We start from the raw sequence: 22,820 nt of genomic DNA, 5'->3' as shown, positions 1-22,820 counted from the left end.
ACAATTTAAGAATCTCTGACCTGCAAAGGCATAACGTACATACATGCCGGCTGACTTTTATACATTCAGATTTTCCAAGTGTTCCCTTATGGCTCCCCGTTCTTTGTGAACAGTTATTTTTACAAGGGTTTCCTCATTTCTGAACCATCAAAACTTACTTTATTTTTTGTAGTTGAATACAGATTTAAACAAGGAGTTCAGTACCTTAGGTATTTGAGTCAACACTGGACACTAATCCTCCCACCACTTACTAAGGGGCCTATTTTTTCCTCCTCTAGTATTTTTCCTCCTGATGTGTTTATAAAAGATGTTATTCTCTTTGCTTAGCATTAACATATCCTGGCCTTCAAGTAAATAATACTTAAGCACAGTCAGAGTATCGACTGGTAACTTAGTAGTCTCAGCCAAACTCATAGTGCTTTCTAGTTGCAGCTACCTATAGTAGGAGCATCCAAGTATGTGGGTAAAAGGGCTGAATCGCTACGGTCTCTTAAGCTTCAATCCTGTAAATACTTTCATGTTCAACTTTATACAGAAACAATGGTCCCACAGACTCAATCTTGCACAAGCTTAACTTGACACATATAAGTAATTCCATTGGCTTCAACACACAAAGTTAAGTGCATGCATAAGAATTTTAAAGATAAGGGCCTTAGTGATTCCATAATTTCTTTTCTCAGTTCACAAGTAAAAAAAGATATATTTTTCTAACTGCCAGCCCAGCAACCTCAACCTGTTATCTCAGTGGCTTAGTGTTTTCTGAGCAGTGCATCACCAACAATCAGCCTGACACAACTGAGGTGTATTATACTCATGGGATACTTGAAGCATACAAACTTGCGTACTACATTGAGGTAAAGATTCTGCCTCTGAAACTGTCACCAATTCCACTAATCCATGTAGCCAGCTATGGGAGGTAAGGTTTAGCTATGGATAGAACTCTGCACGGATACAAAAATGTGAATCCGCATCCGAACCGCATCTGCCGGGATCAACCCACAATCCGACCCACAATCCACTAGCCAAATTTTACCTCTACCCGCATCCGCAAGCCGTCTCAAGGGCGGGAAGGAGCTGAGATGAGCGAGGTGGGGGGCAGTCTTGCATGAAGTGGCAGCGTGAGGGTAGGGACTGGGGGTAAGGGGCGGTGCAGGGGTGGGGTCTTGAGGAGAAGAGGCTGTGTGGAGGGGGGGCTGAGCTGCTGGATGGCGAGCAGGTGCTGGACAGCCCCAATTCCGATCTGCCGCCCAGCCCCAGCCACTGGCTGTTGCCACCGGCCCAGAGCATATTGCACCCCCTGGTTGCCCGAGCTGGATGCCATGGGACAGGCACCGGTAGGATAAGAAGATGGTCCAATTTTATAGGGACAGTCCTGCTATTCAGAGCTTTTTCTTATATAGACATCTATTACCCTACACACTCTGTCCTAATTTGTCATACTTGCTAGCTGGTCACCCTAGGTGCTGCCATGTGACAAAAGGCGCCAGAGTCCAGCTGCTGCTGCTCAACATGTACTTGCCAGGTATGGGGCCTGCTGCCCTGGGGGACATGAGGGCAGGACGGGGCCCAGGAGGCCCCAGCTTAGATTCTCCACCCCCAACATGTGAGGGCCTGTCCTCCCTGCATGGACCCAGCCTGAGAGGACGAGAATAGGCTCCCAGGTCTTCTCTCCTGCTCCTGCTTCTCCCGTGGCACTGACTTTCATCCCGCCACTCCCTGAGCCATCAGCCAGGCAGCCCGGCTCCTTGGTCTCTCCTTCATGGTCTCTCCATCCCCTGCCAGGCACTGACTCTCTCCCTTTCCCTCTTCCTCTCTCTTCCCCCCTCACGTTCCCAGCCCAGGCAGCGTATTTATCCATCCCTAATTAAAGTGCTCTGGGCTCTGTTGGAAATCAGATGACCTTTTTCTGGACGTATTTCTTGGCTTAATACCTCCTGCTGGGTGGGGGAGGGAGGGAGGGGTCGCTGCTCCTGCCACGAAGGGGACTTGGGACCGGGCTGCGTTTTATAAGCTGCCCAGCAGGCGCTGAGAAGAAGCAAAGTGTCTCCAAAACGGTTTGGGAGTTGGCCGGGCGCGGCTCAGCTTGGCTTGGCCCTGTGCAAACGCGTATCTGTCTCCACTCCAGATCCAGACAGCCCTGTAAGGTTCTATCTGCATCTGCATCTGCTCAACTACCCGCAAAAATGGTCTACCGATATGAAGCGGATAGCCGCGTATTTGCAGGGCTCTAATTATTGCATTAAAGTAAAGACAAAAGGTTCAGGTTTTTCTAATTTCCTGGATAGCAGAGGATAGGTTAAAAGCAATTTACTGGAAATTCTTAAACCATGTATCAAATAAGAAGCCTACACTTACTACAGTGACCTTCATGTGGTTTAATTGGACTCTGCTAGGCTTTTAAAAGTAAACTTGGTACTGGATTCAAGGTTTTACTTCTGCATATCTTGATGTTTCTTCATTCATGATTTTTTAAAAAGGTTATGATGGTTCAGTATCACTAAACAGGTAAATTCTGAATGGTGGAGGAAAATATTAAACCTAATCAAAAGAAAATTTAGTATTAGTTTAAGGCAGGCAACCAAAAAGTTGTAATAGAAAGTACTGTGCTTGTGACACAATAATCAAATATACTTAAATAGTTTTCTTTAAAAAAAAAAAAAAAAACCACGTAGAGTGTAAACCAACAGAAACCTACTTCATATACCATTAGCTTGATGATATGGATACCTAATTGCAAAATAAAAAAAGAAAATACTGATGCACCAATAAATATTTCATTGCTAGTAGTTTGTTATATATTGAGAAAAGATTATCATTAAAACATGTGCATGTAAAACAAAATAAGAAACGTCAGTTATATTTTTATATAAAAAGGACATTTATAGGATATTTAATATACATTTAAAATTTATATATTGAGATGTTTAGATGTTATCTGAAACTGTTATCCTTTAAAAACTATATCACAATTCTGTAAGAATATTTTATATTATGGCTATAGAAAACCAATTTACATAATCAGGATTTTCCTTCATTCTGGCCCCAGTTCAGCTAGGTACTTAGGCATGTGGTTTGTTTTAGGCACATGAGTAATCCCATTGACTTCAAATGAATTACTAATGTGCTTAATATTAGGGATATTCTTAAATACCTTGTTGAATTGGGGCCATTATCAGGAGGATTGTCACCACACTTAGTGCCTCCATATAATAATTTGAATGGATTTTCTTTCAATTATAGATTACACTTACAAAATATTAAGAATAGTATTTCTATTACTATCATGGTAGCTGGAATGCAAATTGAATCCAGTGAGATTTTTACAGCAACGGAAGTACAGTGAATAACAGGAACGCATATCTTTCATGGAGACTGTGCAGTTTTTCCCTCACTATTGTTCAAGAAATGCAGATTAGTAATGCCATGTAAACATTCAGAACATGATCAGACAGTGTATACACATCAGGGTAGGCTCAATTCTGAAAAACTTGGGAGTGAGAGTTTTGCTATGAAGCCCTAATGACACAGGGTTCAATCCAGCAAAGTGTCCTCAACTTCCATTGACTTCACTGAGAGTTAAGGACACCCAATAAGGACAGAATCTTGTCAGGTGCCATTTAAAGTATTCTAAATTAAAGAAATCAGCCAAACATTGTTACATATGAGTTTTTCAAGAACTGTACATAATTGTGGATGCGGTGGTTCTGGTTTTCTGATTTTTGTAGATTGTGCTCTAATTCTTTCAAACATACTTCCTGATGTTTCTCACTCTAAAGAAAAAGAGAGAAAGGGGATGCAAGTTAGAAATAAAATACAAAATAAAAATACAGTAAGACTAGCACTTCAAGTTTATAACCCTGTCTGTCATTCCCTAAAATTTTAGCCAACTCCACACAAACACAAGACCTCCAAAATGATCCCAAAAGCTTGAACCTATACATTATGTCTCCTGAGCCCAAACTGATCTGTTTGTATAACTTTATACTCTTAAAAAAGGACACTAGTCCTGGGATATCCTTTACAGCAACTGTCAAACGTTTTGGATTTCCATCATTAAACATTTGTGGCATCTTAATTCCAATACGAACTCAAAACTCACATGCTTATTTTTTTAATGAGAACGTCTGTTACTGATCTTTAATGCAGCCTGATTTTTGTTGCCTATGTTACCCTTTAAAATAAAGGGTGAATGATAACACCATTTACTTGTTTATTAGATCCATATACGGTAAATTGCAGATTATTGTTTATGTAACAAATTACCATTTTTGGATTCTCTTTTATGCCTATCATAACATGATTTCAGATGTGAGTTTCTTAAAATAACATTTTTCTTAAATTTTTTGTCAATTATAACATTTAGATTTAATTCTAACATTAGATGAAATAATCAGGTTAAAATGAGCTAAAGAAAAAATTACCTTCTTGTGCCCTGCCCTGTTTCCAGCATCATTCTAACAGGAATAGAACAATTTGATTTTTGTTTTTCCTTTCCATATATATTCCCAATTTTATGGGTATGTAACTGGAGAAGGTGAACAATGGATACGTTTTGTGTTTGTTCAGAATAAACCTCCCCTCAGGCATAAATAATTCTCTTTTCATATTTATTTTGAACTGGCGCCTAAATACTTCTAGAATGAAAACCACTGAAAAATGTACTACAGACCTGATACAAAGGTATCAGAGAGATTCTGCTAAAAAATAATAGCAATGACTTGTAGTCCTTATCTAAAAGGTTTCAGACCCAGTTGGGAGATTTGGAAGTGGAGTTGCAAGATAAAATAATTTAGAATGCATGGGAAAGTTTCTGGTCATGTGACTCAAATTCTTTTATAAAGCTAAGTGAGTTGTAATAAATCCATGCTTTGAGGCCTGACTACGTTCCCATTGACCTCAATGTCAGAACTCCCACTGGTTTCAACAGAAGCAGGATCAGGCTCATAAAAATGAAGACATCCATAGGTATCATGGATAGATTTTTAGAGGTACCTTTCAACATGGGAAAAAACAAAAAAGGGGACAAGAACACCCTGCCCAAAATAGAAATGCCAAAGGGGGGAGGGGAGGAACACTGACAATGTTGGAAATAAGTTATAAAAACAGCTAACAGAACATCTTGAATATCCTTATTTGAAGCAGCCACAAAAGAAACTCATGTCTTCCTTGTTAACACTCAGGTAGGGGGCTGAAATCTGTGGTCCTCTCCCATGGGTGGATATACACCCCTCTGTTGGGGAGTGATATCTTTTCTCACTCAGGAGGTTCCCCTGGAATTATTCTACTAATGCTTTCTTCCAGCTTCAAAGCTTCACACTTGGCTCTATAATCATCCCATGCCCCACAGAATATTTGGCTGTGTAGTTCCAACACTACTCCCATGGGCTCCCCACAGATTCAGCATTAATTTGCTTGCCAAAATCCTATATATTTCCAGGAGATCTGATACTACTTCTGCCCCTCTGGATCATGCCTTCACAGCTGTAGATCCTTGACTCCTGTAGAGGGGATCAGGAAAGGCTCAGAATGATCCCATTCCAAGGCCGAGCTCTGTCAGATACCACTTACTCTAGCCACTGAGGCAGAGGAGTCAATGTAGCCCTCAATTCTTACTCAGGTAAACTTATACTGACTTCACTGGCTAATCTGACCAATGTCCAGCTCAGCTGTTTGAACTATGTACCAGGTGGAGATTTGTTCCTTCATTTCTCCATGCTATTGGGAAAAAAAGATACACAGCAAGAGAAAACAAAAGCAGAAAACAGTAAAAATGTAAGGCTATGGGAAAACAATTATGCATTGCTTCATAGAAAATCCTTTACGAACTAGAGTCCACAAACAAACAAACAAAGAAAAAAACAAACAACAAAGTCATTTGAAATGTTAAACACTCCCCTATTCTAGTGCAGGGGTCAGCAACCTTTCAGAAGTGGTGTGCCAAGTCTTCATTTATTCAATTTAATTTAAGGTTTTGCATGCCAGTAATACATTTTAACGTTTTTAGAAGGTCTCTTTCTATAAGTCTATAATATGTAACCAAACTATTGTTGTATGTAAAGTAAATAAGGTTTTTAAAATGTTTAAGAAGCTTCAATTAAATTAAAATGCAGAGCCCCCTGTACCAGTGGCCAGGACCCGGGCAGTATGAGTACCACTGAAGATCAGCTATATAGTGGAATCCTGATTAATTGGGACTGAGGCCAGATTGCATAATCAAAAATTTGGATAAATCAGGAGAATGGGCGAGGCTCCAACTGTCCGCTCCAGAAGTGGCAGGGCTGACAACCCGAACCCCGCTATCCAGTTCAGTTAATATGGAGAGCCAAATAATGGAGGCGTGGACAAATGGGGTTCTATTGCATTGTTTTGTAAGAATAACATACATGCCTCTATAAGGTGCTTATGGATATTTTTAGTAAAAGTAATGGACAGGTCACAGCCCATAAACAAAAATTCACTGGTACCACTGCTCAGGCCGTCTGTGGGGCCAGCGGCACCAGCTACTGGTTGGGCAGTCCCCAGGGCCAGCAGCTGGGGGATGCCGAGCAGCAGCTGGCGCGGCTGGCCCCTGGACCACCCAGCAGCAGCTGGTGTGGCTGACTGCAGAACTGCCTGAGCAGCAGGCTGTGGGGACGCTCCAGCAGTGGCCAGTGTGGCTTTCCTGGTGCTGCCAGCAACAGACTAGGAAGCTCCTACTCCCTCTGAGCCTGATACCCCACCCCAACCTAACCTCCTCCCCACCCCCTTTTCTCTCACTTCCTTCCAGCCTTATAGATCCGGCTAATGAGGCTGGCAGGTGTGGTCAGTTATCAGGCAAAATAGGGAGGTTCACCCAGCCCCAATCAGGGAGAATGTATTGGGGCTGTAGTGGCAGGAGCTGATTAAGGGCTTCTGTGGCAGCACCCTGCCACAGGTAGAAAAGGGTGTCAGCAGACTGAGGCTGACAGCAAGACCAACACCAAGAGACAAAGATGCTGTGCAGGGCAGGCTGCTTCTCCCTGCCAGGGATGGAGTTAGCTGGGCTGATTAGTATTTGTTCCTTAAACTTTTCTTGGCAGCCTTTGTAAGTAAGACTCATGAGTGTAGGTCTTTTATTGTTTCTACTCTGTATTCTAGTGCTTTGTACTTTTGAGGAACAAACAAATAATGCTTCATTTGGAAGACACCTCCTATGTCACTGCAAACTTACATTACTACATTTCCCTGAAGGAAACCTCTTACAGGTACCAAAAGCGAGTTGGGCCTGTGTGATTACTATGCTTGGTAAAAAGGGGTTGCAGCCCAGAGATCCAGTTTAGGAATTGTTGGACCGAGTGGCTCTACCTGGAGCGAGGAGCAGAAAGCCAGACCTGTCACCTAAAGGGTGTATTTGAGAGGAACTAAAATAAGTTAAAGGCGCAGCTTGCCCTGTAGCCATGACAGGATTAGCAGCTTCCACAGAAAAATCTTACTCTCAAGAATCCAGCCCTCAAAGAGCCAGCAAAGAGTCAACATTACTCCTGGGGGGGAATTCTGCGCCACTGCACGTGCACAGAATTCATGTACCCAACAGATTTCTTTGCTTCCATGCAGAAAAATGACTTCTGATAGGGAAGCCACAAGAACAGTCATGCACCCCTCCGCAGCAGCCCAGGTGTGTCGTTTTGGGTGCTTGGAGTAGCTGGCAGAGAGGTAAATCGCTGCTGGGAGGGGTTTTTTGGGGACCTACTGGCCATTGGCTCCTACCAGAGCTGGGCTTAGCTGCTAGCCTTGGCTGGGCTGGGGGAGGACAGGACTTACTCTTCCTCCCAAGGAGAAGCCATGTCCAGGTCAGATAGGAACCTCCCCCAGCTATAGAAAGCTCCACCCTCTGGCTTTCTGCCCCCATCACTCCTCAGCCATGGGGGGAGGGGTGATTGTACAGGGAGCTGCTCCCCCATCCATGCAACTCCCATGCATCCAGACCCCCCATACCTAGATTTCCCTGCCAAGCCCCACCCCTCCCTGGCTCACCTACCGAGCCCCTCCTCCCTGGCTCCGGACTCCCAACCCTGCACCCAGACCCCACCCCCGCTGAGACCCCTCTACACTTAAATCCCACCTTGATGAGCCCCATCCCCTACACCTGGACCTCCACCCCACGAAGCCCCACTCCCCCAACACCTGGATCCCCCTGCTCAGACCCCGCCGCCAAACCCTATCCCTCCACACCCAGTCCCCCCTTGCTGAGCCCTAACTACCTTCATCTTGACCCTGACTACACAAGGATGAACAGGGAGCAGCCAAAAAAAAGCTAACTTTGTTCTCTGTCTCAAACTTGGAAATCTTTAACAGACTTCACAGAAATATCCAAAGTAGCATAAGAAACTAAATTTTCCCTGCAATACTGCTTATCTTTGTCAGTGATGTGCCTTTCCATTCTTATTGTATCATTTCTATCCATTGTAAATTGTTTTTTATTTTATTATAATTAAAGACACATCAAAACAATTCTGTGATAATGGCCATCAGTTTTGGGCTCCTCTCCCCGCCCCACCCACAAGCTTCTAGAGAGTTTAAAAAACGTCCTGTGAATCTTAAACCAGAGTTCATGCTAGAAGGAGAAAAAGACCAGTTCAGAATGTAAGATGATCAGGTATCAGATCAGAATGTAGGTGATCAGGTGTAGCCAGAGTTCCTTTTGACCATATGCCACCTTCAGTTTAGCTGGAATTCATCTCTTCCCCCCGCCCTTCACAAAAAAAAATGTCTATGAAGATTTATGTAATGTTCATCCATCTCATGAAGGATATGAGAGAAAAATGATTTTTTTTTAAATTAAGGGGGAAATGTTTGTTACCTTTGTGGTGTTTACGTGGCCGTTAGACGAAAATACCATTTCATCACCATTCTTCTCAGAGATAAGAAACATCTCTTTCAGGAGAGCTTCGACCTCCCCTTCTCTGACCAAAGGTTACTTGAGATTTTTAATCATACAAATTAATCAGTCAGAGAGAATAATTTCTTTCTAAGCAAAAGATTTAATAAATATGATTAATTAGACACAGTCCAATTCAATCTCCAACTTTACTGAACTCTGGGGGGAAAAAAGACAAGACAATCCATTCTGCTTGTAGTAGTAAAAGTTTGCTCTGAACATCTGTCTGAAGTAGACCTAAATGAAAGGACACCAAAGGCCCAATTCTGATTTGACACCACTTTTTACACTAGTGTATCTAACGACTACAGTTAAGTTAAACCTGATGTACTACAGGGTCAGAATCAGTCCCCGGGTCTCTGAAAACGTATGTATCTCTTTGTGTACTGTTGTCTCTAGCCTGATGCAATGAACTCAAGGGCCAACATTTTCTATTTGGATACCTAAAGTTAAGCACCTGGGATGCAATTTTCAACGAGTAGAGGATTTAGACATGCCTTCCATTAACAATAATGGAAAATGTGTTGAAATCCCCAAGATTGCTTTGAAAATCTCCACCTAAATTCATACTTTGGCATCTAAATAGCTAGCCTGATTTTCAAAAGGTGCCAAGCCCACAATACCTTCTTGAAATGGGGCCCTGATAGGTTAAGTACCAATGTGCCACACCTAGGATCTGCAAGTGCTTGAAACCTTTGAAAATCAGGGCACTTATTTAGATTCCTATATAAGGTTATGAGTGCCTAACTTTAAGCACTCATGTTTGAAAATTTTGGCACAGATTCCTGGTAAGATCAGATTCTTTTACCAGCTCAGAAATACATTTATCCACTTCACTAAATAGGTATGGACTTGCTACCAATTTGTTTGTGTCCAGGTGAGCCTTTAGAATAAGGAGTAGCCCTAAGGGAGGTTACTAAGGGGTCTTAGCAGAGTAGACAATCCTGCACTAATGTAGGAAGATGGATTAACTATCCTAGAGATCTTTTCCTAATCTGTCATCTATAATTCTGTGCACAAAATATGCAGTCTTTCTGATAGCTTTATGCTTAACTGAATTATGTAAACTGACTTTTTGCCCCAAACTATGTACAAATTCATTTAGAAATATATTCATTTATTTAAAATACTTTAGCATATGTAGAGATTAAATTAACTAAGAAGTTTATGATCAGTGTTAGTAAAGACCACACCACACGATCCATTGTCCACAGCCACGCTCTAAGATACAACCGCATTTGCTCCAACCCCTCAGACAGAGACAAACACCTACAAGATCTCTATCAAGCGTTCTTACAACTACAATACCCACCTGCTGAAGTGAAGAAACAAATTGAGAGCCAGAAGAGTACCCAGAAGTCACCTACTACAGGACAGGCCCAACAAAGAAAGTAACAGAATGCCACTAGCTGTCACCTTCAGCCCCCAACTAAAACCTCTCCAGCGCATCATCAAAGATCTACAACCTTGGCGGGGGAGAGGGATAGCCCAGTGATTTGAGCATTGATCTGCTAAACCTCAGGTTGTGAGTTCAATCCTTAAGGGGGCCATTTAGGGCTCTGGGCCAAAAACTGGGGATAGAGCAGGGGGTTGGACTAGATGACCTCCTGAGGTCCCTTCCAACCCTAATATTCTATGATTTTATCCTGCAGGACGATCCCTCACTCTCACAGATCTTGGGAGACAGGCCAGTCCTCGCTTACAAACAGCCCCCCAACCTGAAGCAAATACTCACCAGCAACCACACACCACACAACAAAAACACTAACCCAGGAACCTATCCTTGCAACAAAGACCATTGCCAATTCTGTCCACATATCTATTCAAGGGACACCATCATAGGATTAATCACATCAACCACACTATCAGAGGCTCGTTCACCTGCACATCTACCAATGTGATATATGCCATCATGTGCCAGCAATGCCCCTCTCCCATGTACATTGGCCAAACTGGACAGTCTCTACCCAAAAGAATAAATGGACACAAATCAGATGTCAAGAATTATAACATTCAAAAACCAGTCGGAGAACTCTTCAACCTCCCTGGACTCTCAATTACAGACCTAAAACTCGCAATTATTCACCAAAAAAAACTGCAAAAACAGACTCCAATGAGAAACTGCAGAACTGGAATTAATCTGCAAACTGGACACCATTAAATTAGGCTTGAATAAAGACTGGGAGTGGATGAGTCATTACACTAACTAAAAACTATTTCCCCATGCTAATTTTCTCCCTACTGTTACTCACACCTTCTTGTCAACTGTTTGAAATAGGCCATCTTGATTATCACTACGAAAGTTTTTTCTCCTGCTGATAATAGCCCACCTTAATTGATTAGTATGGTTAAGAGTTGGTATAGCAACCCCCATTTTTTCATGTTATATCTATATCTTCCTACTGTATTTTCCACTGCATGCATCTGATGAAGTAGGCTTTGCCCCACAAAAGCTTATGCTCAGATAAATTTGTTAGTCTCTGAGGTGCCACAAGTACTCCTCGTTCTTTCTGCTGATACAGACTAACATGGCTACCACTCTCAAACTGTCAGGAAAGAGATAGATACTCACATTGTTTAATTTGCAGACAAGTCGCTTTTGCTCCTCTCGTCTCTCTCTCAATTCAGTTTCCAGAGCCAATATTTTTGTCTGAAGAGCTCTCTCCTTGGATGAATTTTTTTCCACCACTTCAGACTCCTGTGATGTAATGAAAGAACAAAAAGCTATATATATACCTCTACCCCAATATAACGCGACCCAATAGAACACAAATTCAGATCTAACGCAGTAAAGCAGTGCTTTGGGGGGTGGGTCTGTGCTCTCCGGCAGATCAGCGCATCTGGCTCCGACACGCTGCTCTAAACGGCATGTTAAGGGTGCCGGGCTGGGGCTGAGGGGTTGGATAAGGGGCAGAGGGGGTTGGATGGTTCAGAGGTTCTGGGGGTGGGGCGGTCAAGGGACAGGGAATGGGGGGCATTGGATAGCACATGGGAGTCCCGGGGGGCCTGTCAGGGGACGGGGGTGTGGATAGGGGTAGGGGCAGTCAGGGGACAGGGAGCAGGGGTGTTGGGTAGGGGGTGGAGGTCTCTGGAGGGGGGGTTATAGGCGGGGGATCTCTGGAGGGGGTAGTCAGGGGACAAGGAGCGGGGGGGTTGGATGGGTCGGGGGTTTTGAGGTGTCAGTCAGGGTGGGAAGTGACTTAATAACGAAAATGCTCGAAGCCAAAGCAAGTTCGATATAACGTGGTTTCACCTATAACGCAGTAAGATTTTTTGGCTCCCGAGGACCATGTTATATCGAGGTACAGATGTAGTTACATATAGACCTGCATTTGAAGCCCAAAACAACAAATAATTATTTTAAACTATTTTATGCTACAATTGATCGTCTCTTCCATATTACTGGTTATAATCCTCCCTCTATTCCCGACCAATTATTTTGAGCACACATGGAATACATTCTGATTTAAAATTAAATAAGTTGTCTCATAGGAAAATACTGTCCGAATGATTAATGGGGGGAAAAAAAAAGTCTGACTCATCTGTGAATCTGTCCTGAACTGAGACTTATTCAGAATATGTCAGTATTACTAGAATATGAGAACAATCATACAACTGTACGTTCTACTTTACTTATAGTTAATTTAATGGGGACATTATCACTTCAGATATATATTTTCTGATTGTACTGCAATAGTTACTTGTGATGTAAGTTCCAACACTTCACCTATTTGTTTTATTGCTTGAAATCTATCTTTTCTGTTCATGACCACACAAAAACTTGTACATTTTGAGTGTGGAAAGCCCTCTTCTGACATTAGAAAGACTCAGTATCAAAGTCCTAGTAGACTGCACATTCAAAAGGAAAATGAAAAAAAAGGCAAGCTGAAGCTTTTGATCAGAAACTCTGTCACTTCTGCACATTTAAATATTGGATGGTTGAAGCTCTTCATGTTGTTTGAAGGAAAGAATTCCTTTGTATAAAGATGGACAAAATCCCGGCCCCATTGAAGTCAATGGGAGTTTTGCCATCAGTTTCAACAGGGTTAAGAAATCCAAAGTTCTTTGTATTTATTCAGGCAAAACTCCCATTGACCTATTTTTCCACATGGCCCCCTACGTATGGAATGATCTACCTTTCTTGATTTGTCTGACCATCACACCTCCTCAAGCCCATTGTTCTTTTCCAGGTTTTTCTTTATTTGAAAATGGGAAAAACTGCAATCAAATTTAGAAACATATTACACCATATATACCTTTTTTCTGCCTTCTTCCAAAGCAGCCTCCAACTGTCTGGCTAAAGCATCATATTCTGCTAATTTCTCTTTAAGCTGCAATTCACTCTGCTGAAGACTCTCCTCTTGGTTTGCCAGCTGATGTGCAAGTTCTTCATTTTGTACTTCCATCTTTTCTAGCTGTCTTTATGCAAAAGAGATACACATGAAATTTGATTAAGAGGAGAAAAATGTAAAAGTGAGTACTAGTCAGATATCACATTTACCTTTTAAGATATTCATATTTCTTCTTAAGGTTACAATTTTCCTCTTCCAAAGAATGGTTTCTCAAGAACCTGTTGTCATCCATCTGTGAAAATGATGTTTCCATGCTGTTTAATGGAGATTTGCACAGGACATTTTAAGCCAAATCAAGCTTGCCTTATTCAAGCTATCGAATCAGTGGGCCTACTTCATCACCATGGCAAGCAGTATTTGGCCTATATCTGAAGCAAATAAAATACAACTTATGTAGCAGACTATAATGTAAGCTAAAGACTTGTTAAGGCATGAATTTAGGGCTGGCTTACACCCTGCAACCTAATGCATTTAGTTGAACCGGTTTAAATCAGTGCAAAATCTTTTAAATCCATAAAGCTTTTTTTTCCATTTTAAAATTATTTTGTCCTCACAGTATATAAAAAGTGCTTGGAAGCTTGATAATGATATTTGTTTCCTTACCATTTTCTTACATGTACAACTGTTGTTATGCAGGAGCAGCTTAGAAGTGCTGTCTGATGGATTTTTTAAAGCACCAAAGCATTTATTTTGAAAAGAGCAAATAAACTTTGCAAAAATATATACTAGACTTTAACTATATATATTAGACTATAACCAGATCTAATAGAAGAAAAATACTGATTTGAATTTAAATGTCTTGTTGACAAATTAGTGATCAGATTCTGATCACAGGAACACAGTGAAAACCTTGAGAAACATCACTGATAGCTTTCAGAGTGGTAGCCGTGTTAGTCTGTATCAGCAGAAAGAACGAGAAGTACTTGTGGCACCTTAGAGACTGACAAATTTATTTGAGCATAAGCTTTCGTGGGCTAAAGCCCACGTCATCAGATGCATGCAGTGGAAGATACAGTAGGAAGATATATACACACAGACACACACACAACACATGAAAAAATGGGGGTTGCCATACCAACTCTTAACGAGACCAATCGATTAAGGTGGACACCATTAAATTAGGCTTGAATAAAGACTGGGAGTAGATGAGTCATTACACTAACTAAAAACCATTTCCCTGTGCTAATTTTCCCTCTACTGTTACTCACACCTTCTTGCCTACTGTTAGAAATGGGCCATCCTGATTATCACTATAAAAGTTATTTTTCTCCTGCTGATAATAGCCCACCTTAATCGATTGGTCTTGTTAAGAGTTGGTATGGCAAGCCCCATTTTTTCATGTTAAATCTATATCTGTATCTTCCTACTGTATTTTCCACTGCATGCATCTGATGAAGTGGGCTTTAGCCCACGAAAGCTTAGGTTCAAATAAATTTGTTAGTCTCGAAGGTGCCACAAGTACTCCTCATTCTCATCACTGACAGAGTTCCTCTGCATTTAGGGCTCAATTCAGGACAGTCTCCCTACTCAGGAAAGCATGGAAGCATTAGATTAACTTTAAGCACATACTTAAAATTAAACACATGATTAAGTGATTTCCCGAATTGAGGCCTTGGACAGGTTTAAGTGAGAGCAGAAGCTGGTTCTAGATCTATAAAGATGACCTTTCCAAGAAATTTAACATAAAATCCAGAGCTCGTATTTTTATAGGGACCATAAAAATAGCACATGGGACCTCATTCTGTTTCTAATGGCGTCATCGGAAGTTCTGCCACTGACTACCTGTCAGTTTTAGGAGACCTTTTCTGGTTTTCCCCATTAATTCCAACACTTCCCAGAGCTCTGCTGTCACAGATTATTCTAGTCCACAAAAAAGATATATGGTCTGTCACATAAATTTAAATTTAAAATAAAAAACTGTAAGTTTTTATTCTGAACACGGAGAGAAAGACAATCTTTGAAAAATGAAATGTATATAAAAAACAGGAGGAAAAACATGTTCAGGCCCTTAATTAGTACTACAAACAACAGTGATTAAAAAACTCTAAAAATTACTTGAAATCATCTTTTTTAGAAGTCTGAAGTGTCCTTTTTAGTACATTTATACGTAAAATACAATATAACTTGTAAAATAGAAAGGATATAATTTACTGCTTTGAAGTTTATGATTTATAGTCATTTCCCTGAACAAATATTGCCCAGCTTATGAATTAGACATTACAATATCATTTTTTAAAAATGTAATATTTTCATTACATGAAAAAAATCCAGAGATTGAAATTACTCCATTAGATATAATGGTGTCCTTTAGAACTGTACAATACACTAACAAGGAAAACTTTCTGGGATTCAGCTGGGGATTCACATTTAACATACCTAATTATTCAAAAGGGAAGAGGGTGTTTTGGTTTTTTTTGGTCAGAAAGCTCTAAAATCTAAACACAAAAGTAAATAAGAATTTTCGGTTAGGGAATGAAGCTGCAATTTCATTTCTCTAAAGGTACAGAAAAATGTAAGCAGACCATATCACAAAGAGCATCACAATTGCTGCACAAGGAACTTTTGTTGTATTAAGCAAGTACGTGGCTGAGAGAACATTGATATGGGTTCCCTCAGATGGCAAAACTACTCCCAAGACTTTCTTCCATAGTTTAGATACTTTACTATTAAATGGTTATGCTTTAAGCACCTGGACCTGTAGCTTCCTAATGGTTTTTGATTTGTCTGCATAGCTCCTTTTGTAGGACAACAGGTTTTCCTGATACTCCTGCAGCCTCTCTTCAGCTACTTTCAGTAAGTCACGAACACGTTCTAACTCCTTCAAGTGAGCCTGCATCTGGCTCCTCACCTGCACGGTAGCATTAAGGGAAAACAGGTAGGTGCAAAACCATAAATTAATTGTTAAAAATCTTCAAATGTTTTCCACATGGTTACATACATAATACGTCTAAAATTCTACACACATTTTTGCATAACGTTATTCCTCCAATAATAATAGGATGACCAGATGACCTGATTTTATAGGGACAGTCCCGATTTTTGGGTCTTTTTCTTTTATAGGCTCCTATTACCCACACCCACTATCCCGATTTTTCACATTTGCTGTCTGGTCACCCTAAATAATAATGAAAAATGTAATTAACATTACGGCACAAACTCATCCCTCCAGCCCTATATTTTAGTTAAGGCTCAGTGAAACTGGAAATGTAATGAAATGTTAATGAAAAGTAATGTGAAATTTTTCAACAATTTATTGTATGTGTATTGCATTCCTAAAATGCTGATTTATTGGGACATTGTGTAACATAATTTTTTCACAGTGAGGCATGTGAAAGCTCTAAAAGCTTTTTAGATGAGACATTCTGAACATGAGGATTATAGTGTAATTTTGGAAGGCAGTGGCAAGTGCCCTCCTCAGCCACAACAGCCACATACAACACTTTTCAAACATTGTTTAGTTATGAGATAGGCAAATACCATATCCCCATTTTACAGATGAAGGTTGGAACAGAATGTGACTTGCTGAAGGTCACACAGCAGGTTATTTTCAGAACCAGAATAAAAACCTAGGACTTGTCACTGTGAGGCTTAGGCCTAATCTTTAAAACCATGGTGCCCTACAGGGGAACCAACACCTGTCTGTGTCTCAGTAAAAAAAAAAAAAAAGGGGGCAACAATATTTACCATAAAGGAAATCCACAAACATATAGCAATTAAGTTATATGCAGTCATAGATAATCAGGTAAAGATTATCCCAATTTTACTAATTCAGAAACTGAAGAGCAGAAGGGCTCTACCTTCTGCTGCCTAGCATGGCTAACAATGAACCAGGGAAGAGTCACGGGGAGTGAGGAAGCAGAGTGTAGAAGATACCAGAGATCTATGTAGAATCATAGGACTGGAAAGGACCTTGAGAGGTCATCTAGTCTCCTGCACAACTATAGTATCTGCACAGCTGGGAATGTTGCTCCCCCCAAAAGGAAGAATTTGTAGGATGCTTAGCAAAGCAAACCTTATAGTAATTTCCTTCTTCCCTGTCCAGCTTCCACAGATTTTCTTAAGGATGGGAATAAGCTAGGCCACTGATTAGTATTTAAAAGCAAACAAACAAGTCAATCTGAACATTCTATGATGGGTTCACAAATGGTTATAGTGTGGACCACACCTTAATTGAGAGCAGCTTATGGACCACCTCCTCCCTAGTCACTGTCCGGGGTACGACTGCTGCTCCTGCTCTGCAATTCTCACTCTGTGGTGATTACAGCAATTGCTTACAGGGAAAAGTAGTGTTAGTGAAGTATTTAATATATTTTTGGCATCTTTTTATGAAATTTAGTACCTGGAAAACAAGAAAGCCAGCACCTTACAACCATCAGCAAGTGGTTCCCAGGCCAGTCTGAGGTTCACTGTTCTACAAAATACCATGAAACCATGTTATACTGTTTATTAAAGTGGACTACTTACCTCACTTATCTCTAAATCTTTGGCTTCTATTATTTTCTTTTCATTTAACACTTTTTCATATCTGACTTTCAGTTCTTCTGCTTCTGTTTGTAATTTTTGTACCTAGGATACAATATATTTTACATGTATTTGCAAATGCAACTCCATCATTCCTTAAAGCTGGAAGCATTTCTGGCAAGCAACAGCCTTTCATTTCCCTAAATGGTACTTTGTCTTGACCTGCACTTACTTATTCATTTTCTCTATCCTCATCATTGCCTTCACAACTGAGTAGGCTGCAGAAACACTGAATACCACCCAAACTGCTGAGCAACTGTGGAGACTGCTCCTTATTCCAAGCCATGTATTGTACTCGTACAGATACAGAAAGCCTATTTTGACTTTATGTTGCCCCCAAACGTATATCTTTGCAGAGGCAGAAACTGTGACTCCACCCTATTTGACTGTCATCTGACTCATTCACCTGAGGCCGCTTGCATCACTCCCCAGTCGCAACAACGGCAGTTTTCCTTCCTTGCCGTGTGACACCTGGTCAACCTGATGAAGTCAGCCAAATGTGTAAATGGGAAATGTAGTCTTCTGGGACTCAAACAAGACCAAATTACTTTTCAGATGAGGTTCCTCTGTATTAATTCAAGCATTGTTATTTTTTCCATAGGCAAACTTTTCTGTCCTGCAATTAAAACTCATCTAACAAAGCCCAAATAGTATTAACATATTCATGTTAAGACACACAGACTTTAATGAAAAGCCTCTGTGCTTATCGTGAAAAAATCCCCACAATCTTTGAAACAATTCACTTGAATTTACACAGGCACTTGACGCTCACTGCACTTTAAAGTTATTTTATTACATACAGTAAATAAAAGGCAACAAGTGGTTAATTAATATGATTTATGAGCACCTATATCTTTCATTTCAAAGGCTTTGTTATGGCCAAAGGCCATATGCAAAAAGTTATAGAGACATAAATATGAATAGATCTACCCATTTCAAGAGATCATACGTCCATGTCTCCAAATTTCAAAGATTCTCCATCAATTTAAGATACATGGGGTCAAATTCATCCTTGGTGTAATGAATGTTGCCTGTCATTGACTTCAGTGGGAGTTGGACTGATTCTAAAGGGTCAAGGCCAACATTTTCAAAATTGTGTGCATAAATGTAGGCTCCTAAACAAATTTTTTGGCACCTAAATATCTGGTGTGGCTTTCTAAGGTGCACAGTACCCAGAAGCTCCTGCTGAAGCCAATGGACCACCACCTTTAAAATGATCAAATTGTACACGCTTTTAGTTAGATAGCAGTAACTGAATTTCTATTTCTTGTTGGTATAAACATATTCATCATTAATTTACCATAATTTAGATTTGGTGCGATGAGATCTTATTGCAGACTGAAAAATTCTGTCTGTGAAAAAAGGGCTGTACGTTTAAAATCATAGAATCATAAAATATCAGGGTTGGAAGGGACTTCAGGAGGTCATCCAGTCCAACCCCCTGCTCAAAGCAGGACCAATCTCCAACTAAATCATCCCAGCCAGGGCTTTGTCAAGCCTGACCTTAAAAATATCTAAGGAAGGAGATTCCACCACCTCCCTAGGTAACACATTCCAGTGTTTCACCACCCTCCTAGTGAAAAAGTTTTTCCTAATATCCAACCCAAATCTCCTCCACTGCAACTTGAGACCATTACTCCTTGTTCTGTCATCTGCTATCACTGAGAACAGTCTAGATCCAGCCTCTTTGGAACCCCCTTTCAGGTTGCTGAAAGCAACTATCTGTTTGTAATGTATTTAACAGAGAGAAATACTATTTCAGTTAAAAAGAGCTTTTACACTGCAGAATACTTAAAGGTAAACCCATTCTCCTTGCATGTGTTTCACAGGTTTTCCATGCCTCCAACTTCTGTTACTTATCAAAAATATATGTGCTTCAACAAGGAATTTCCCCCTTTGTATTCCAATCTCTCCTCTATCTCATCTTTGCAGTGAAGTCAAAATTACATCAATCATTTCCACTGTAACAAATTCTTATGATGAAGAGCAAAATTATGGCTTCACTGCAGCAGCAAGTAAGTGGAGAAGCTGGGCTGAGAGGGAGAAAGTTTTTTCTGAAATAAATGTAATCAAGAGAAGCAGTGAGGAAACTAAGTTCCTGGCATCAGGAAATGATATTTGTATTAAAGTTTTCTTTTTTCAAATTTGCTGCAGTGTGACAGACCCCGCTTCACAGCAAATATTTTCAAAGGGCAACTCTGAATATAAAACACCAAATTTAACTGGTAATATCATGGCTCATTATCCACCATGGAAAACGAGCTGCAGCTGTTGTGTGAGAGCAGTTGGCTGTCCAATCCCTTCCATCTCAAAACAATGGGTGTCAACTAATGGTAGCCTATTTCTGAAGGTCATTAGTTTGGACCCTAATACCTACTTAAGGCTGGATGTGTTAAGGAACTACCTCTTGTCTCTTACAGCAGGCTAAAAATTTTATTGTAGCTCTTTGCTCCATAGGCAAGGCCTGTTGGCAGGGTTTAGAGTTTGTAAACTGACTACTTCCTGGTCAGTAATTATAAAATATGACGAGTCAGGGATGTCAGTCAAGTGTGCCCTTACGCTGTCACCGAATTCTATAAAATATCTGATTTCATCATGCTAAAATTTCCTCTCTATAAACAAAGGCACATACTACAAAGGAATTGCTAAGGAACTTAAAACAGATTTATAAAATATGGGCTTTGTTGGTATTTCCCTAGCACTGAGACAAAATATCCATATGCCATATAAACAGGCTGCCAAAACAGTACTCTAGTGTTGCCTCACTAGTCCCAGGACTGTTACCAGTTGTCCTGGTCTGTGGGGATCTTGCTTCTGATGAGCTTGGAGAGATTATCTGAAGGCCAGAAGAGGGAGTTCACGAAAGATTTCTTTCAGGGTGGGGTCCTCATCAAGTAAGAGGTGTAGTAGTTTGATGATACCCTGTATGGGTTCCAGTGTTGGGTGGTAGGTGACAACTAAGGGTGTGCATTTGGAGTGGGTTTCATTTCTGTACTGAAGCAAGTTCTCTCCAGGTATTTGGGTGGTCCATTCCATGATGTGATCTACTTCTCAGGTGGAGTGTCCTTGTTTGGTGAAGGTGGTTTGGGGTGTTTTAAGGTATGTATCCTGGACTTTCTCCTTGGAGCATATTCTGTGGTATCGGAGTGCCTGGCTTTAGATAACAGATTTCTTGGTGTGTTTGGGGTGATTAATGGATCTATGAAGGTAAGTGTGGTGATCCATGGGTTTCTTGTATAGAATTGTCTCTAGGGTTCCATTGTTGAAGCTGATCATTGTGTCCAGGAAGTTGATGCTAGCATCGGAGTGTTCCAGAGCGAGTTTAATGGGTGGGTGGTGGTTGCTGAAGTCATGGTTGAAATCTATGAGGGAACTTAAGTCATCTGAAATATCATTGATGTATCTCAGGTATATCATTGGTTTCATGGTGCATTTGTCCAAAAAAATTTCTTCAAGGTTTTATCTGTTAACTACAGCCAGGTACTCAGATACCATTGACTATGCTCCAAGGAGAAAGTCCAGGATACACACCTTAAATCACTCAAAACCACCTTCACTGAACAACGACACTCCACCAGAGAAGTAGATCGCATCATGGAACAGGCCACCCAAATACCCTGAGAGAACCTGCTTCAATGCAGAAATACACCCGCCTCTGACAGCACACCCCTAGTTGTCACCTACCACCCCACACTGGAACCCATAAGGGGTATCATCAAACAGCTACAATACATAGTCGATGTGCACCCCATCCTGAAAAAAAACCTCTTACCTGAACCCCCTCTTCTGGCCTTCAAATACCCACCCCCAACCTCTCCAAGCTCATCATCAGATGCAACCTCCCCGCAGACCAGAACAGCAACTCAAAGTGACACCAGATCCTGACAGAACAACAGATGCAAAACCTGCAGACTTATCTCCACTACTACCATGATCAACACCCCCTACAACACACCTTTAAAGATCCATGGGTCCTATACATGCTTATCACAACATGTGGTTTACCTCATCCAGTGCACTAAATGCCCGAGTAACAACTATGTGGGTGAAACCAGACGATCGCTATATTCTCGAATGAACTCACACAGGAAAATGATAAAAGACAAAAATACCATATCACCTGTGAGTGAACAATATATCTGATCTATCAGTCCTCATCCTCAAAGGAAACTTGCACAACACCACTTTCAAAAGGAGAGCCTAGGAGCTTAAATTCCTAACTTTGCTAGACACTATAGCCCTGTCTTCACTACAAAGTTTTGTCAGCAAACACTGCCTTTTGCCAACAAAACAGGGGAGGTGTACACACTACAGAGCTATTTTTGGCAGCAAAACTCTGCTGTTTTGCCGACAAAATAAAACCACCTTGATGAGAGGCATAAAGCTTTTTGTGGCAAAGTTAAAGCGACAAAGTATCAGGTCAGTGTAGACACTGCCATTTGTTTTGTCGACATAACTGATTTCCACCAGTATCCCGCAATGCCTGCAGTGACCACTCTGCTCACTGTTTTGATCTCTGCTGCTCTGAAGGCATGTGCCCCTCCCCTTTTAAAGCTCCAGGACAGCTGAACATGCTGCTCTGCTCTGAGAACAAAGAGCAAATCATTAACTTGGCATGCTCCTGTTCTGCCCTGCACTAGGAACACAGCAGCAGGCAGACTGCTGCTGTAGGGAGTGGAGGGTGGGTGGGGACTGCTGTGCTGCTTTGACATTCCTCAGCATGGAAACTCACAGAGCTGCTCAGGATGCCACTCCCGGCAGCTGAGGCTGTGAGAGAACTCGGAGGGAATCACAGAACCATAGGCAGGCAGAGCGGGCTGCTTCGGGACAGACTGCTGTGCAGAGCAGAGCCGGGGGCTGATGTGGAGGGGCGTGTCCCCCTCCCCTGCCTCAGGATAGGTCAGTTGGTTGGCCTGCTGTCTTCCCTGCCCTGGACACACCACTTTCCTGTCTCTCCTCGCCCCCCCACTTCAGTTGAAAAGCAGCTGATAATCTACTAGGATGCCCATGGAAAGTTGGGATTGAGAAACCTGCAACATGTGATGCTGTAC

The 22,820-nt window shown here is 41.3% G+C and overlaps 1 protein-coding gene across 6 annotated transcripts in view; it reads right to left on the bottom strand.

Annotated features, from left to right (window-relative positions):
- ODF2L (outer dense fiber of sperm tails 2 like) overlaps window positions 1-22,820 on the bottom strand; it is a 53,470-nt gene that overhangs the window by 4,757 nt on the left and 25,893 nt on the right. For 4 of the 6 annotated variants that reach the window (XM_073357167.1, XM_073357171.1, XM_073357169.1 and 1 more), the window contains 6 exons: window positions 17,713-17,814; window positions 15,938-16,096; window positions 13,398-13,480; window positions 13,153-13,315; window positions 11,469-11,594; window positions 3,684-3,770 (listed from right to left, as the gene is read on the bottom strand). In XM_073357167.1, the coding sequence (XP_073213268.1) occupies window positions 3,684-3,770; window positions 11,469-11,594; window positions 13,153-13,315; window positions 13,398-13,480; window positions 15,938-16,096; window positions 17,713-17,814 (720 nt within the window). Of the gene's footprint in view, window positions 1-3,683; window positions 3,771-8,818; window positions 8,936-11,468; window positions 11,595-13,152; window positions 13,316-13,397; window positions 13,481-15,937; window positions 16,097-17,712; window positions 17,815-22,820 lie in introns of those variants that run through there. The other 2 variants (XR_012160421.1, XM_073357172.1) reach the window with 2 other exon arrangements.

Source organism: Lepidochelys kempii, chromosome 8, assembly GCF_965140265.1.
Source record: "Lepidochelys kempii isolate rLepKem1 chromosome 8, rLepKem1.hap2, whole genome shotgun sequence".
In the NCBI taxonomy this organism is placed as follows: Eukaryota; Metazoa; Chordata; order Testudines; family Cheloniidae; genus Lepidochelys; species Lepidochelys kempii.
This window is presented reverse-complemented; position numbering and strand designations above follow the sequence as displayed.